The sequence below is a fragment of the Paramormyrops kingsleyae genome, chromosome 1 (assembly GCF_048594095.1).
Source record: "Paramormyrops kingsleyae isolate MSU_618 chromosome 1, PKINGS_0.4, whole genome shotgun sequence".
In the NCBI taxonomy this organism is placed as follows: domain Eukaryota; kingdom Metazoa; phylum Chordata; class Actinopteri; order Osteoglossiformes; family Mormyridae; genus Paramormyrops; species Paramormyrops kingsleyae.
This window is the reverse complement of record NC_132797.1, coordinates 18,335,820-18,350,789: the sequence shown is the minus strand read 5'-3', so window position 1 is coordinate 18,350,789 and position 14,970 is coordinate 18,335,820. Positions and strand designations below refer to the sequence as shown.

Genomic DNA, 14,970 nt, shown 5'->3' with positions numbered 1-14,970 from the left:
TGTTAGCTTTTTATGTAAAGGGGACCACTCAGTCTGTTAGAGAACTGCTTACTGAATGACAAAGAGAATTAGCTCTTTATTTCCCCACCTGCTTTATTTGCAGGGAAACATGACTATCTCCGTCACCTATGGAAATGATCCGGTTCCAAAAAGCCCATTTACCATCACCGTGGGTTCTCCCCTAGACCTTGGCCAAGTCCAGGTTCAAGGCCTTAACAAAAGTTAGTACCCTGCTTTCAATGAGGATTCCTCTATAAATTAACTATGCATGCAATGTCCCTGTGAATGAGAGACAGAATTTCCTGCTTTTTGATTTAGTCCAATTCACAAAGAATATTTAAATCATCTAATGGTGTTAGTTTAAGTTTGCTCTTTTAGTAGAATTTGCATTCATAAATGACCCCATTGGAGCGAGTTTAAAAGAGCCTGTCTCTTTGCATTCCACAGAAGTAGAGGTTGGGAAGGATCAGGAGTTTGTGGTGAACACTCGGGGTGCTGGTGGGCAAGGCAAAGTAGATGTCAAGATCACATCACCCTCTAAGCGGCCAATCCCATGCAAAGTCCAGCCTGACATGACAAACAGTGCATACTCTGTGCATTATATTCCCCCTGAAGAAGGCCCCTACAAAGTGGATGTGTCCTATGATGGAAACCCAGTTCCTGGAAGCCCCTTCACCGTGGAAGGTGTTATACCCCCTGATCCTTCCAAGGCAAGTAAAATACAGCAATTCACTCTCTTTGAATGCATCTACATTTATTTATTTAGCAGACATGTCTGTCCACAGAAACATACATGGGAGGCAGATAGTACATTATAAGCATCAAAACATCCAAACATCCATCCATCCATCTACACATCTTTTAACCACTTTTTCTGGTTAGGGTGTGGGGAATACAAACATTTACTGTATTTATGTTGTTTTATATAATGCAGTCTTAGTCATCCATGTGTGTGATTATGCCATATTTTCTGCTCATAGTGTAGTCATAGTTTGAGACAGAACCCAGAGACAGCAGGGTAATGTGGATGAAGAGGACAATTACGATCAATGGATGTTTCTTAGCCCTCTGCATCAACAAGTTTCATGAGAACTTACACAGATCTGTTTGTTGTTCTTAATCTACAGGTACGTGCATATGGACCAGGTCTGAAAGGAGGTGTTGTAGGAAAGCCAGCTCCATTTACCATAGATACCAAGGGGGCAGGCACAGGTGGACTAGGTGTGACAGTGGAGGGTCCATGTGAGGCAAAAATTGAGTGCCAGGACAACGGTGATGGCTCTTGCTCTGTATCCTACATACCGACTGAGCCAGGCGAGTATGCTATCAACGTCTTGTACGCTGATACTCACATCCCTGGCTCACCCTTCAAGGCCCTGGTCCAGCCAGCTTTTGACCCCAGCAAAGTCACAGCTAGTGGGCCGGGTCTGGAGCGTGGCAAGGCCAGCGAGGTAGGCACCTTCACCGTGGACTGCTCCAAGGCTGGAAATGCTGAGCTGACCATTGAGATTGTCTCCGAATCGGGGGCCAAAGCTGAGGTACATATTCAAAACAACAGCAACGGAACCTACTCCATCACCTACACCCCACCCTTCCCAGGCGCGTACACCATCACCATCAAATACGGTGGGCACAATGTGCCCAAGTTCCCTGCCCACCTGCAGGTGGCGCCTGCCATTGATACCAGTGGAGTCAAGGTTTACGGACCAGGGGTGGAACCCAGAGGTAATAAATTACTCCTGACAGAGCTCTCTAACAATGTAACAATAGAAAACAATAGTTAACAATGTATAAAGACAGTGACATTGTGTGGCACTGTGATTTCCCATCATCCTCCATTCTGCTGTAAACAGAAGTCTTATCCTTGATGCATGTCATTAATTACAGGGGTTCTTCGCGAAGTAACCACGCACTTCATTGTTGATGCCCGTGGTCTGACAAAGACTGGGGGCAATCATGTGAAGGCAAGGATAATCAACCCATCAGGGGCAAACACCGATATCTATATTTCCGACAAGGAGGATGGTACTTACAGAGTGGAGTACACTGCATATGAAGATGGTAAGTGTTGTTAGTATCACATCAGATCTACATAATTTGCAATTTAATTTAAGCAGATGCAATTGCAATTAAGTCTAAGACAAATATAAAAAAAGATGAGCAGTGACTCATACAAAAATATATTAATGTTAATGCTACTGCTGTACCTATTGAAGAAGTCTCACTGCTTTTATTAGAGAAGCGACTCAGTGCTTTCACAATAACCCTAAAAATCACAGAATAGTGATATATATTTTTTTACTTTTCCACCATATTGAAAAGGAGGCATTACTCAATAATATGTAAAAGCATTGAATACTGAAAGAAGCAAGTCTGATTCTAAACATTATTTCAGTAGCTTTACAGAGAAGGTGCCCTGGATTCTCTTTAGTTTGGCTAGGTGATCTGGAAGGCTTCAAACTCTCCCTTGTGTGTTGCTGCTTTTATAGAGTTGCGTTTTATTTCATAACAGCACCCACATGGATCATTAAAGAAGTGCCTCTGCTCCTAGTTGAAGGGGGGCAGGGCCTGGAACTGTTCAGGTTTCATTGTCTGCAATACTTCTGCCATATAGGGACAAGTGTTAGAACAGAGGGACATGCAAGTGCAGTCTTTATGGGGGGCTGTATAAATAGCTGTTACATCAAAGCAGAAGCTCGTGGATCGGAGCCAGACTTTGGCATCATGTCACTGACAGGGAGCTGCCCGGAACAGACTCTCAGTAACAACATAACAGTTGCCCAATGGCTGTCGTGGACGTGTCTGGAAGATTCTGGGGAAGGAGGAATTATCCATTTTACTTCAGTTTTGCTTATTAAAAGTTTTTACTGCTCTCTGTATGGGAATATTGCTGCAAAGTTTACATTACAGATAAAGTCTGAATGAAAACATTTAGCATTTTTTCCCTGTGTTGGGAAATCTTGTTTAAAACCATAAGAAATAAACTAATAGCCAAATGTATCATTCTGATTCAGGGAGATCTACATATTTAGAAAATTCACAGATTGATTTGTCCTACACCTAGGTTTGCACCTGATTGAGGTCCTATATGATGACGTCGCCATTCCCAACAGCCCCTTCAGGGTGCAGGTCTCTGAAGGCTGTGACCCCAGCCGTGTGCGTGCCTATGGCCCCGGGCTAGAGCAGGGATTGGTCAACAAGGTCAACTGCTTCACTGTGGAAACTAGGTGCGTGTTGGACATGGTCATGGTGGGTTGGGTTCCATGAGTGGTAAGCAGATTTACTGCCAAACACACAAACAAACTGTTATGTAGAAGGGGGACTGTAGTGTCCCCCACCATGCCACTGTAGTAAACCCCAGTACAGTTTGTTTAGAAGATATATCACTTTTATTAACACTGTTGCCTCACACCTCTCAGACCAGGGTTCTGTCTCCACCATCTATGTGTGTGGAGTTTGCATGTTCTCCTTGTGTTGTTGTGGGGGTTCCTCTGGATTCTCCAGTTTCCCCCCACAATCCAATAACATGCTAAGGTGAATTGGAGTTGCCGATTGGTATGTTGGTGCTCCATCAGAGCTTATTGGCTGCCTTGCCTTGTAGCTTCTGGGAAAGGGTCCAGACTGCTGTGACCAGGGTAGGAGATATGGAGAGAATATGGATGGATGGATGCATGCATGGATATTTTATTTCTGTCTTCCTCCATTCTGATATGGCAGATACCTTTTATCCTGCTTTTTATATTTGCGCAAGTGAGATAGAATTTTGAAGACACACTCCTTTTGCTTTCATTGAATATTTGGGCTGCTATTCCCTCTTCTCCTCAGAGGTGCTGGGACTGGGGGTCTGGGGCTGGCCATTGAAGGGCCCTCTGAGGCAAAGATGTCCTGCACAGACAACAAGGATGGCAGCTGCAGTGTGGAGTACCTTCCCTCTGCACCTGGGGACTATGATATCAACATCTCTTTTGGAGGCCAACCTATCCCAGGTACTATCTTTATGCAATTATAGACCAGCCAATAAAGCAGGCTTGTAATCTGTAGGATAGTGAATAGCCATCTCCGTCTTACAGGCAGCCCCTTTCGTGTGCCTATTAAGGCACCTGTGGACCCCAGTAAGGTGAAGTGCTCTGGGCCTGGCTTGGGGAGTGGGGTTCGGGCTCAGGTTCCACAGACTTTTACTGTGGATACCAGCAAAGCAGGTGTGGCCCCCCTCCAGGTCCAGCTCGTTGGGCCTACAGGTAAGAGGACATGCATTTCCCATCATAGTGTATTAACACAAACATACAGGTAGTTTTGAAGAGTGAGATTCCAAACTGATCTTGATCCTTCAGGGACCATGGAGCCTGTCAGCATCAATAACAATGGTGATGGCACGCACACAGTGAGGTACACCCCCGCTCACGATGGCCCTTACACCGCGTCTGTCAAGTATGCTGAACAACAAGTCCCCCGCAGGTGAGGAGCGTACATATGTTCTCTGACGAAATAGTCAGGGCAAGTACAGAGTGCTTAGTAAATATAACAACAATTAAAATAACATTCAGTACATTATTCCAGATAAAGACAACCTCCACAATCTCTCCACAGTCCCTTCCAGGTCAAAGTGTTGCCCACCCATGATGCCAGTAAGGTCCAGGCCAGCGGCCCTGGCCTCGATTCCTCTGGCGTGCCAGCCAGCCTGCCTGTGGAGTTTACCATTGATGCGCGGCACGCAGGCGAGGGCCTTCTCACAGTGCACATCGTGGTGAGAAAAGCGTCTTGCTCGTTTGGTAGAGAAAAGTGAAATGACTTATATAGCAATATAATCCATATAGCAGTAGCATGGATTAGGATAAAATCACATAAAATAAGCTAATCACCAGGACCCAGAGGGGAAGCCAACCAAGGCGAACATCCGGAACAACAGAGATGGAACCTACACTGTGTCCTATGTGCCTGCAATGACTGGCCCCTACACAATTACCATCAAGTACGGTGGGGATGAGATACCTTATTCGCCCTACCACATCAACGCTGTGCCAACTGGTGACGCTAGCAAGTGTGTGGTCAGGGGTAAGCCATCTCCTATATATTGCATATAAAATTATAAACTATATTCTCACACTGCAACATTTTTTGAAGAGCATCTAGTGAATTAATTTTGTTTTATCTGCAGTATCTATTGGCGGACATGGACTGGGTGAGCAGATAACTTTTGTTTAAAAGCAGAAGTACTGTATATCATTGTCTTGTTGGTTTTGAAAGATGGGAACAGGTAACATAGTGCATCTCAATCGTTTTTAGGTACAGGTCTTGGCTCCACGATTGTTTTAAGAGATGAAACAGTCATCACTGTGGATGCGAAGGCTGCGGGGAAGGGCAAGGTCACCTGTAAACTGTCAGCTCCTGATGGCTCTGAGCTAGACATGGATGTGGTGGAGAACTCAGATGGTACCTTTGACATCTACTACACTGCCCCTGAGCCAGGCAAATATGTCATCACCATCCGCTTTGGAGGGCAGCTCATCCCCAACAGCCCCTTTAATGTGGTGGTAAGCCTTTCCTGACCAAGTGCATGAGGACCATATGTTTGAAGTAAGAATACTTCAAATATAGACACTGACCATTCCGTAGGTCATTTGAAGAGTATCCATCTTCCTATGATGCCCTGCTCTAAGCAGTGCTATTTGTAAATAAGCTCTTCCTTTTTTTAGGCCACGGATAAGCCCATTACTCCAGTTGGCAGCATGGAGCCAAGGCTTCGTCCCTTCAACCTGGTTATTCCATTCACTGTGCAGAAGGGCGAAGTCACAGGTGAGCTCCAGGAGATAAGGAAAGGCCGTAGCCGAGTTCATCTTATGTGTGACTCTGAATGACCGAGGCATGGAATAAACTTCAATATGTACTTCTTAGGGGAAGTCCGCATGCCTTCAGGGAAGACGGCTACCCCTCACATAATAGACAATAAGGACGGGACATTGACAGTACGCTACTCTCCCACTGAGAAAGGTCTGCATGAGATGGACCTCAAATACGATGGCAACCACATTCCAGGTACAGACCCTGAGAGGAGTATTTGGCAGTAAAGAGTTGCATTAATATGTTGTGAAAAACTGAGTACCTGAGTATTTTTAGATGGTAAACCATTTAACTTCCTATACTTTCCACATTATATCCAGTTAGCTAGTTCTCTTGTTTGTAAGATGCTTAAACAGCAGGATCAGTTAAATTAGGGGTTCCTGGTCTCCTCAGGCAGTCCACTGCAGTTCTATGTGGATGCCATCAGCTGCAGTTATGTGACGGCTTATGGACCAGGTCTGAGCCACGGCATAACAAACAAGCCTGCAGTCTTCACTATTATCACTAAGGATGCTGGGCAAGGTACTTCTCATTCTGCCGTACTAAAAACAGCCTTTTTCTCTAGAGCAATAATGCTTCATTGGTACAAGTGTGTGACCTCTCCTTTCAGGTGGTCTGTCACTGGCTGTGGAGGGCCCATCTAAAGCAGAGATCACCTGCAAGGATAACAAGGATGGCACATGCACTGTGTCCTACCTCCCGACTGCTCCAGGAGACTACACCATCATCGTAAAGTTCGATAATAAGCACATCCCTGGGAGTCCCTTTACTGCCAAGATCACAGGTGTGTCGGCCGTTAGGAGGCAGGCTCACTGCAAATTTGGCACCTAGTTATATTCATGCACATTCATCCTCAGTAAATGTGGTTCCTATCACCTCATTTAGATAATCTGCATAAGAAACCACACTAAACTGGTTCAGTAGGCTGTAAATGTCGAAAATTTGCTTGCGCATAAAGTAGCAAATACTAATCACAAATGTTTGTTTCTTATTTTGAAATATTCTTAAAGGACATGTTTACCCTACAGATCAAGGCTGGCTCCACTCTGTATACTCTTTTTTTTTTTTTTGTTAATTCTCTATGCCTATTATTTGCATATTTTTCAGTTTCTAACCTATAGAAATCTTCGGTGATATGGTAACCTAAACAAGTAAAGCTGTTATATTCAGCTATTTTTTGTGCTTTAAGCTTATTTGAGATTTTTATGCAGAACATTTACTTTTCACATATTACTTTTCTTATGATAAATATTCAAATACTGAACTGCTGTATGTTTGTATCTTAATTTGCGGAACATCTCTTCATATGAGGCGCCAGGTTTTAATTCTGCTGATGCATAGTCAGCTGTCTGCAGACTTCTTACAGAGAATGATCAAAAAGGAGATATTTGTACTTGTATTCAGTACAAATTTTGCCACTCACCTCACTCAAGCAGGCTAACTGTTCAGGAATTCAATCAACTGTTGGGAAATTAAGGAATATAGAATTTTTAAAGTGATAAGAGTTTTTGATACGCAAGTTCGATTTAAGACAGTTAAGACAATGTTCTTTGTCTTACTCGTATGTCTGTATCTCATTTTGCAGCTGATGATTCCTTAAGAACATCTCAGTTGAATGTTGGTACAACAACAGATGTGTCTCTGAAGATCACAGAGACTGACCTGAGCTCACTGACAGCCAGTATCAGAGCTCCATCTGGGAGTGAGGAACCCTGTCTGTTGAAGAGGCTGCCCAATCGCCACATTGGTGAGCCTCTCACAAGGCTTCAACTCTTTGTACTCTATGTTGCATGGTTATTTGGGATACAAGAATCCAATGCTTTGAACATTTAATGATTTTATTGATCACACGTACTGTACAAGAAATTTGTCTCGGTGAAGTAAATACTTGATCTTTGTACAGTATAAACCCACCTCAAAGTATTGAGACTTTACTGGAACTGCTCCATGGTGAATATATTCCTTTAAAAACATTTGATGAATTTCAATGTTTCATCTTCAGGATTTTAGTCCGTGGAAGCAATTTGAGTTGGTGCTTCTCTGACCAGCTTTTCTCTTGCAGGGATTTCGTTCACACCCAAAGAAGTAGGTGAACATGTGGTGAGTGTGAAGAAAGCTGGCAAGCATGTGAATAACAGCCCTTTCAAGATCATGGTGGGCCAGTCTGAAATTGGGGACGCCAGCAGAGTCAAGGTGTTCGGCAAGGGCCTACTGGAGGGTCGCACATTTCAAATATCTGAGTTCTTCGTGGACACAAGGAATGCAGGTTAGGGAGTGGTTAAGATTTATTTAGTTATAGTCATAAAAGAACAATGTTTTTGAGGAATGCTTATTGAATCATCTTTTAATCATTCCATCTCCGCATGGCTTGTTTAGGTTATGGAGGTCTAGGGCTGTCAATTGAAGGTCCAAGTAAAGTTGATATCAACTGTGAGGATTCAGAAGATGGGACATGCAAGGTGACCTACTGTCCCACAGAGCCGGGTAACTACATCATCAACATCAAGTTTGCTGACCAGCATGTCCCAGGTAAACCACACCACCGGTGCAGCATGGAAGTTGCATTACCTAATGCAGTGCCTGTCAGCAAGGACGGTTCAGATATTACGAACCTCTGCAGCCAACCCTGACAAAATCTGCTTCCCTTGCAGGAAGTCCATTCACAGTGAGGGTTACTGGTGAAGGCCGCATGAAGGAGAGCATCACCCGGAAGAGACAGGCATCATCTATTGCCTCGGTGGGCACCACCTGTGATCTCAACCTCAAAATTCCAGGTGCGATTCTTTGCACTCTTCAAATGGTCATTCAAAGGAGATAACACAATAGAGCAGCTGCATGTGCTTTGTCTATGTGTACCTCCAAAAAACTGACCAGCGTGACCCAGGGCGTAGGTCTCATATTAACATTGGGTTGGATGGGTATATCAGGGTCAAACATGTGACATTACGTTGCATTATTGGTACCTGCCGTAGCTGGAGTTTAGATTAAACCATTTTAACACAGGTTACCGGTTCTCCAGGTAAAAACTATCAGAAAAAAAAATGTAATTATGTGATGAGATATATTAATCCTATGCGTTTTTTGTAAACCAACCATTATATGATATATTTGATCATCCTTCCCCTCCCCCCCACCCATCTCAACACTGGGACGATGTCTCCCCTGAACCCCCAAAATCTACACCTATAAATGTGGCATTAGAAGGATCTGGTCTTGTATAGTGCTGTGAATGCCCTTTGTCCCTTCTGTTTCTCAGGGAATTGGTTCCAAATGGTGTCGGCTCAGGAGCGATTAACACGGTCCCTCATGCGCAGCAGCCATACATATATGCGTACAGAGCGCACACAGGTCAGCCAGATACGCGGCGGAGAAACCCACCGGGAAGTCCATGTGGAGGAGAGCACACAGCTTGGGGGGGACCCCTTCCGCAACATCTTTGGGGGATTCCTGAGTCGAGACAGCTTGGGCTCCTTTAGCGGGATGCCTCTCAGACAAGAAGGTATGTGTGAGCGCCATCCTGCTGGCCAGAATTCATAATACAAAAAGAGAGGAAATTACTCAAGCGAGGAAATTACTTGTGGCAACTGTGACCTTTTAGGAATTCACCGTACATTTCCATATGAACTCATGTGAATGGGTTTAAAATAGCATTGTAATAAATAATAATCAGCCATGGTAGATTTTATCTGTAAATTCAGTGGGGAGATCTGCCACAGTATACAGTTTCTCCCTTGAGAGTGTGTTTCAGCAGTCTGCCTGCTTTCAGCTATCTCCCTTGAGAGTGTGTTTCAGCAGTCTGCCTGCTTTCAGCTATCTCCCTTGAAGCCGGCACCCAGGAGATGACTGCCCAGGTGACCAGCCCTAGTGGCAAAATGGAGACCACAGAGATTGTGGAGGGTGAGGACAGCACCTACAGCGTGCGATTCGTGCCCCAGGAAATGGGCCCCCACACTGTCAGCGTCAAGTACAGAGGCCAGCACGTCCCTGGGAGCCCCTTCCAGTTCACAGTGGGGCCCCTGGGGGAGGGTGGAGCCCACAAGGTTCGAGCAGGCGGCCCAGGGCTGGAAAGGGGTGTGGCGGGTGTCCCAGGTTAGTTTTCCTGAAATTTCTGTGAACGTGATTTTAAAAACTGCCCTGGCACCAAATCAATCCCTGGAGACAACTGATCATGTGATCAAGTACTTATAAAATTCCCTGCAGCGGAATTCAGCATCTGGACTCGGGAGGCTGGAGCCGGGGGGCTATCCATCGCTATGGAGGGTCCCAGCAAGGCAGAACTCTCTTTTGAGGACAGGAAGGATGGCTCATGCGGAGTCATCTACATTGTCCAGGAGTCAGGTCAGATATTCCTGTAAACACCTTATAGCAGCCAATAATGTAATAACGTGCCAATAATGTAATGAATTTCTCAGTTCTTAATGTAATAAAAGTTGATAATGAAATAACTTAGAAGTTATTACATTATCTCCAAAATCTATTACATTATTGATTCAGCAAATGTATTACATTATTGGCCAGTTTTTACATTATCAACTTTCATTACATTAAGAATGGAACTTATTACATTATTGGTAGTTATTACATTATTGCCTGCTACACACTCAATGCACCCACCTGCCGAGATGACACACCTTTAGCATTGAGAAAGTTTTCTCAAAACACAGTTTACCGGCAAATCAGTAGTACTAGTACTTGTGCAACATGCCATGAAAATAAAAAGAATCCAATAAGTTCACCCTGGGATCTTTACTGGAACTGAATTCCTGTTACCTTGCTAACTGAGATATTGTGCTGAAATGCAGACACTAGCGTTGTGTTTGTGGTTGTCTTTCTGCAGGTGATTATGAGCTGTCAATCAGGTTTAATGATGAACACATACCTGACAGCCCATTCATCATTCCGGTCGCTAAACTGTCAGATGATGCTCGACGGCTCACAGTGACCAGCCTTCAGGTGGGCCCAGCCACACTGAGCCAGACACAGCTGCTGTTCCCCAGACATGAGATCCTGGTCTTTCCCACCCCTTTGGGGTCCCGCAGTGACACTCTTTCATGAGCTTCATCTTGAGAAACCCCCTTTCATTCTAATTCCATTTACTTTCTCTTCTTCTTTGTCCTGACCCTCACTATAATTTTCTCCTTCCTGCCATTGGCCATGACGTTCTTTCCGCCAGTTCGTCTCTCAGCTTCTGAATCGCCCCCAATGTTGTTTCAGGAGAAGGGTCTGAAGGTGAACCAGGAAGCCTGCTTTGCAGTGCAGCGAAATGGAGCACAGGGTGTTATTGATGCCAAGGTGCACAGGCCATCTGGGACAGTGCAGGAGTGTTATATCAATGAGCTGGACGGTGGTAAGGAAGCACAGCTGGTGAATGGAATTAGAGATAAAATGAGAGCAAACTTTGTTGTGACACATTCTTTTCAGGAAATTAAGTCATATAGCTAAAGATCTTTTACCGTAAACTGTTTTGATGCTTTTCCTGTCAGAGTCAAAGAAAGTTTCCTTCTCTTGGTTTCCACAGACAAGACTGCAATCCGCTTCATTGCACGGGAGACTGGTGTTCATGCCATTGATGTAAAATTTAATGGGAGCCACATCCCTGGCAGCCCTTTCAAAGTCCATATAGGGGAGCTGGAACAGGCTGGTGACCCAGGGATGGTTTCTGCATTTGGAGCTGGTCTAGAAGGTGGCACTACAGGTATGACTATGGCCATCAAGTATGTTTTTATTGTGCTGATTCTGTGTGACATAATCTGTACTCTCTGATATTAACTTGTTCAGATTAAACATTTTAATTTGTTAAGTTGTATGTTTTGCATTTATTGGACAGCACACTGATTGTCATCTCATGCCTCCTGTTGCCCCCTCCCCACAGGAGTGCCCTCTAAGTTTATTGTGAATACAAGTAATGCAGGATCGGGGGCCCTGTCTGTCTCCATCGACGGACCCTCCAAGGTGAAGCTTGACTGCTGCGAGTGTCCTGAAGGATACTTAGTCACTTACACACCCATGGCACCGGGGAACTATCTCATCTCCATCAAATATGGCGGGCCACAGCACATCGTCGGCAGTCCATTCAAAGCTAAAGTCACAGGTGCATTACTATTTTGCGGTTTTATCATGTCCCTAGTAGTGGTGCTTCTCCAGTGTCTATGAGGGAGAGTGAAACAAGGCTGTGCAGTGTAGTTTGGAAATTATATTCTTTCTCTGTCTTTTCCTTTAGGTGTTCGTCTGTCAGGGGGACACAGTCTTCATGAAACCTCATCCGTTCACGTGGAAACGGTCACCAAAATGGGCAGCGCCTACAGCACCCTGTCCAAATTCTCATCAGATGCGAGCAAGGTGGTGTGCCGAGGGGCAGGACTCTCCAAAGCTTTTGTGGGACAGAAGAACACCTTCACTGTAGACTGCAGCAGAGCAGGTGAGCGAGCATATACACTCACGTGTGCATGCTCAGGCACCCTCGGATCAGGGTCAGAATTACGCAGTGGCTTTCATGGGAGTCCCATTTTCCAGTGCGCACCACAACTTCCCAAGTCATATGCACGTGCATATATATAACTGCACGGCAGGGTGGTCAATAACAGGGTCACTGCAAAAAACATTCTACTATTACTACTGCAGGCAGTTAATACCGTCAATAACATTTCATATGGGCAAAAAAGCAGCAACATCAGAATCATGCAAGGCGCTTAGTAGCCTAATCAGAGCAAACAGAAAACAATTCCTAAAAATCTATCCCTCAGTGACAGTATGTTCTCTTCCAGGCACGAACATGTTGATGGTGGGCGTTCATGGACCCAAGGCCCCATGTGAGGAGGTGTATGTCAGACATATGGGTAACAAGTTATACAATGTCACCTACACAGTCAGAGAGAAAGGAGACTACATCCTTATTGTCAAGTGGGGAGATGAAAATGTGCAAGAGAGCCCCTTCCAAGTCACTGTGCCCTAGAACACATCCTCTTTGAGGAATGCACTGCAACATGCATAAACTCTTAATCTCTCCTGATAATACACTGAATTTATAGTTAAAGTATTGGAGCTGATTTTGTGTTATTTTTTGAGCATGATTATACGCTTAGAGCCATAACAAAAACTTCCTTTGGAAGATCAGCACTTTAGTTTTTCTTATTAATTTTTTAAATTCAAATATGCAAACCATTTCATCAAGCTTTACGTTAGTATAATAGCTTTTAAAGGTTTTTTATAGTTTTCTTCTATTTAACAACCTTGGCAAGATTACTGTAACACATGACAGCACACATTGCCTTTTTCAGTTATGTCACTGTCACGTTGATATTAAGATTTTCTTATGACAGATTTCTTCGGACTTCAGAGGGAAAATAATCAAAGAAAAAATACAGAAACATTGATTAAGATATCTTATTCGTGAGTGTTTTAGAAATAAGAAGTTAACAGTACTCTGAAGTTTTATCATTTTGTATGTATTTAAATGGAAACCTAATAGTTTGTTCTAATAACCTTTTGTTTGGAAAGAAAGCACAGATAATAAAGATAATAAAGCTAATTTGCCAAAAGAAATAATTGTCTGTAATGATCAAATGTACTGTTGAAGACATTAAGTGGTGATGCTTGATCTAAGTGAATGAGTCATACTTCTTCATTTCTAAATGGCTGATTAGAAAGGTGATTATTGACGGTGATGGAAAAACATGTTCATTCAAAAGATTTATACATTTACCTTTGGCAGAATTAGCCATTTTACCCATAGGATTTGCATACATCTGTTTTTCAGATGTTTGCTAGCTTCCCTAACCTCCTAAAACTGCTTCTGTAACATGAATATATGACAGACACTTAACATGACTGAACAAGCCATCCATTAAACTACCTGCTGTGGAAATTGCACATCATAAATGCAGATTCAGAAACTGTCACAGTTTCTACTGCAGAAATTCAGTTGCAGAACAGTATTGTTTGCGGAATGCCAAAGTGCCAGCTATTTCAATCTGAAATCAACAATGTAGTTCAGTATGTACTTATACCACGGCAATGTCCAATTCTCAAATCTGAAGGGTGTTGATTGATTTTCTAAAACCGCACACATAATGCTGGCCATGTGAATCACAGTAATAAATCCATGCACAATTATAATCTTTAATTCTACCCACTGATAATGAGCAGAAACTATAAAAGCAAAGAAGTTGCTACAGATCACTTAGATAACAAAAGTGTTTCAGACTGAGGACCAGGAGCCTGTATTACAAAGCAGGATTCATGATACAGGCCCCAGAACCTGTGGTCAGTAATTAGATTCCAAAATTATTTACTGATGTAATACACTTGTAGGCCAGTCATACTTTACAGTGCAGTAGTGTGTAAGTGTGACCCAGGTTGGTTTAAAGGGACAGAGCCACTCTCACTGCATGGTGCAGGTGAAAAAAGGTGATGATCGATGGCTCCAAGAAAAAGGGTGTTTATTAATGGAACTGACAACGCTGGGGAAGGTACAAAACAAAGAGACTGCAAGGGGTCAAAACAAGATGGGAGAAATAAAAACTTAACAAAAGAAACCACAAAGCAAAGACACTTGGGAACTGAGCAACAGAACAGAGCAGAGCAATAAACACACAGTAACTAAACAAAATGACTGATTAACGAACAAATTGAGGGGATGCATTTAAATACACAAAGAATACCAGATCAAACAAAGGACAGGTATAGATCATAATCAAATGAACCAATCACTAAAGGAACAGGACAATGAGTCACAGATGGTTCAATTAACAAGCACAAAACTATGGAATTCTACAAACACTGAAACTAGGAAACACTAACCCTCTGCGCAGGGAATTACTATGCTAGGATAATTAACCTGGAACCAAAACACAAACAGGACCAGACGTGAACAGGACACAAGCAGGGCAAACCTATAACCGGGAAACAAATTAGAAAACACCGAACACTGGAGAAACAGAAAACCAGTAAATACAGTACAGATGAAGTTGGCTACTGACCAGCTGAAAACCCATAACCAGAGGGTTATGGGTTGAGCCACACACTCAATCCACTGAGCTATGCAGTGGTCCAGGGAGCGGGGAGAATACACTAGGGCTGAAGGGCAATACGACAGGGAGGGGAAAAGCAGGATAACCAGCGATGCCTGCTGGC

General features: G+C 43.6%; 1 protein-coding gene across 1 annotated transcript in view; it reads left to right on the top strand.

The window, feature by feature from the left end:
• The window catches only part of LOC111847024 (filamin-C-like), a 29,543-nt gene extending 16,160 nt beyond the window's left edge, over positions 1-13,383 (top strand). Inside the window, exons 19-47 of the mRNA XM_072711172.1 lie at positions 104-221; positions 448-710; positions 1,128-1,725; positions 1,888-2,061; positions 3,065-3,227; positions 3,826-3,986; positions 4,071-4,238; positions 4,332-4,455; positions 4,588-4,744; positions 4,863-5,052; positions 5,156-5,179; positions 5,284-5,531; positions 5,694-5,793; positions 5,893-6,033; positions 6,232-6,360; positions 6,449-6,622; positions 7,424-7,585; positions 7,901-8,104; positions 8,215-8,367; positions 8,490-8,612; positions 9,095-9,337; positions 9,649-9,927; positions 10,039-10,176; positions 10,676-10,791; positions 11,053-11,185; positions 11,357-11,533; positions 11,711-11,929; positions 12,059-12,256; positions 12,603-13,383. Of these exons, the coding sequence (XP_072567273.1) occupies positions 104-221; positions 448-710; positions 1,128-1,725; positions 1,888-2,061; positions 3,065-3,227; positions 3,826-3,986; positions 4,071-4,238; positions 4,332-4,455; positions 4,588-4,744; positions 4,863-5,052; positions 5,156-5,179; positions 5,284-5,531; positions 5,694-5,793; positions 5,893-6,033; positions 6,232-6,360; positions 6,449-6,622; positions 7,424-7,585; positions 7,901-8,104; positions 8,215-8,367; positions 8,490-8,612; positions 9,095-9,337; positions 9,649-9,927; positions 10,039-10,176; positions 10,676-10,791; positions 11,053-11,185; positions 11,357-11,533; positions 11,711-11,929; positions 12,059-12,256; positions 12,603-12,790 (5,265 nt within the window). The 3' untranslated portion in view covers positions 12,791-13,383. The remainder of the gene's footprint in view (positions 1-103; positions 222-447; positions 711-1,127; positions 1,726-1,887; positions 2,062-3,064; positions 3,228-3,825; positions 3,987-4,070; positions 4,239-4,331; positions 4,456-4,587; positions 4,745-4,862; positions 5,053-5,155; positions 5,180-5,283; positions 5,532-5,693; positions 5,794-5,892; positions 6,034-6,231; positions 6,361-6,448; positions 6,623-7,423; positions 7,586-7,900; positions 8,105-8,214; positions 8,368-8,489; positions 8,613-9,094; positions 9,338-9,648; positions 9,928-10,038; positions 10,177-10,675; positions 10,792-11,052; positions 11,186-11,356; positions 11,534-11,710; positions 11,930-12,058; positions 12,257-12,602) is intronic.
• The last annotated feature ends 1,587 nt before the right edge of the window (positions 13,384-14,970 follow it).